The sequence below is a fragment of the Sceloporus occidentalis genome, unplaced genomic scaffold, assembly GCF_023333645.1.
Source record: "Sceloporus occidentalis isolate IW3139 unplaced genomic scaffold, rSceOcc1.0.p SCAF_25, whole genome shotgun sequence".
In the NCBI taxonomy this organism is placed as follows: Eukaryota; Metazoa; Chordata; class Lepidosauria; order Squamata; family Phrynosomatidae; genus Sceloporus; species Sceloporus occidentalis.
Window position 1 is genome coordinate 7862501 of NW_028317005.1, and position 2632 is coordinate 7865132.

At 37.2% G+C, this 2632-nt stretch overlaps 1 protein-coding gene across 2 annotated transcripts in view; it reads right to left on the reverse strand.

Moving 5' to 3' along the window:
- Positions 1-330, reverse strand: part of SHOX2 (SHOX homeobox 2) — a 6878-nt gene extending 6548 nt beyond the window's left edge. For both annotated transcript variants that reach the window (XM_089485430.1, XM_089485429.1), the window contains exon 1: positions 51-330. In XM_089485430.1, coding sequence (XP_089341556.1) covers positions 51-330 — 280 coding nt within the window. The remainder of the gene's footprint in view (positions 1-50) is intronic.
- Positions 331-2632: the final 2302 nt, after the last annotated feature.

Here is a 2632-nt window from a genome sequence, read left to right on the forward strand (position 1 = left end):
TATAGCCAGTGTTTAAGGCGGGTTATAGAATAGTGTGGACTGGTAGTTACCCTCTGTGAGTTTGGGGCTCCCCGTGTCCCTGATCCTGTCGGCGGTCAGTTCGAGCTCCAGGGCCGGTGATCGGGTACCTCCTCCGCCACCTCCTCCGCCGCCACCCCCTCCTACACCCCGGACCACGGGTATCCCGTCCTCTCTGGCCCCTTCGCCGCAGCCCGGCTCCTTCCCGCGGGCCGGTCCACTCTCCAGCACTTCCCGGTAAGTGATCATCTCCTTTTTTTCCTTTATCTTCTGATCAAACGATTTGGACACAAAAGCAGTGAGTTCTTCCATCGCCGCTTGTGCAGCCGCTAATAACCTGGCAGATCTTCCTTCCAGGGTCCCTGAAACCTTAATAATAAGACATCAATGGGCTGTGGGACGCAGGAAACCCACTCAATCTCACTCCATAGACACTTCTGTGAATCGGCCCCGCTAAGACTTTCACATCACATAGGCTGGGGCTATTGAAGTCGCAGTATTTATACTTTGCAAAGCCTGCCCCTTGTTCTCAGCAAATTACCTCCCCTTGAAAGTACGGATGAATCCCCCCTTACTCCCTCGCAGCATCCTAGCAGCGGCAGCAGCGCAGGATCACTGGAAGCCCACGGGCTCCCAGATCATTTGTGGTCAGCGTGCCATTGGCCATTCATTCCCTGGATTGACAAGAATCCCTAATTAATTGACTTAAAGCCTTGGTGTGAGCCTGGTGTCCTGAGAGAGTCACACTCACGGGAGATGGGCAGGATCTGCGTGGGGAGTGGCCACAATCTATTCCACGAGAACAAGAGCCTTTCTCCGTACACCCATTAGAGGCAAATCCCTGGGTGACACCTTGGGCTCTTCTTCACCTGTCCTTTGCCACCTCAGGGTCAGTGTTGAGTATCACTGTTGTTGATTTAAGTTAAATCCTATTTACCCACTTTAATATCTCCGGATCTATAGATAATATATCATCAGCTTCTTTAACCCCCTAAGGACTGGGTAAGAGATGAACAAATAAAGCAGTCGGTTAGGGGTTAAATTCAGCCAGCAGACCCCCAAAGGATTGAGTCTGGATCTGGTGTCATTCAGAATAATTCGTACACGTGCTATATTAATAGTGAATAATGAATGTAGCCCCACCAGCAATATACAAAAGGTTTGATTCATTCCATTAAAACGAAAATGTGTCACTGTATGAAATCTAATTCTATATAACTATATGTAGTAATAATAAATAGGTAGTATGTTACCTATATATATATATATATATACATATGTATATATATATGGTAGTATGTATATTATATATCATTATTACATATCTATATACATAGATAGTATGTATATTATATATTATTCCACACGCACACATATATACATATCTATATATAGGTGGGATGTATATTATATATTATTACATATATATGTAGTATGTAAATTATTCTGCAGCACAGTTATATAGAATTCGATATATGTATATGTATGTATGTAATAATATATTTTGTGTGCCCCTTACATTATAACATGTGGGTGTTAAAATGCATATGATGATGGGTCTGATTTGGAATTAAGATTAAAAATGAAATGTGATCCAGAATGTCCATGCAGAGATTCATTGTCCCGGCGAGTGATTAGAATTAGAATGACTCAATAAGCTATGATTACTTCATTATTGATTATGTCAGAAGAAATGTTGCCGTTAATAAGCACCTTTGATCTATCGGGATGACAGAAGACAATGATTTTGTCTTTTCATTTCAATTTGAGCTTTGATTTTGTTCTTAATATGTATGTTCCACCCGCTCCCATTGTCTGGATTTACCCGATGACAGGATTCAGTCTTTTTACACTTTTGTAAAAATAGCCATTAATTATTAATTGTGTTTAACTCTAGGCTTATATATTGATTTTCTGCCTTTTGACCTTTTCAGATATCACAAACCACCGAAGTGTATTTATGCCAGTTATTCGGGATTGGACTTCATGTTCTGTGTAATGATTGGAACCTATTAATTAAATGTTTACCCACCTCAGTAACAGGTTATTATTTTTACTACTACTACTATTATTATTATTATTATTATTATTACATTTGTTAAATAAGACAAAAAAATTAAATGCGAATTTCGAGATTATTATGATTTCATGATTATATACGCACTCACCCTCTCGCTCTCTATATGTATTCTGAATATGTATATATACATATATACATGTATACTTAAGTTGATAATATTTCTTTATTACTCACAACTTTAAACTTATATGTAGATGACAGTTACACTAAGACTGAACAATTATGCATATGCATACATTTTAAGGAATATAGACAAATATATAAATATATATATATATTATTTATTATATATTTCACAATGCAGTTATTGTTTCATAAGGTTTATTATCTCTCACTTTAATTTATATATATACATATATATAGGGTTATAGTTACATTTTTAAGTGTGTGTTCAATATTTATAATATACACAACTCTAACTATATTCGGTAAAGCATTAACTTATTTTATGCGCTGTACACACACGTATATATACATATGTACATATACTACAAAACTATTCATAACAGTAAAACAGTATTATGTATATATTAA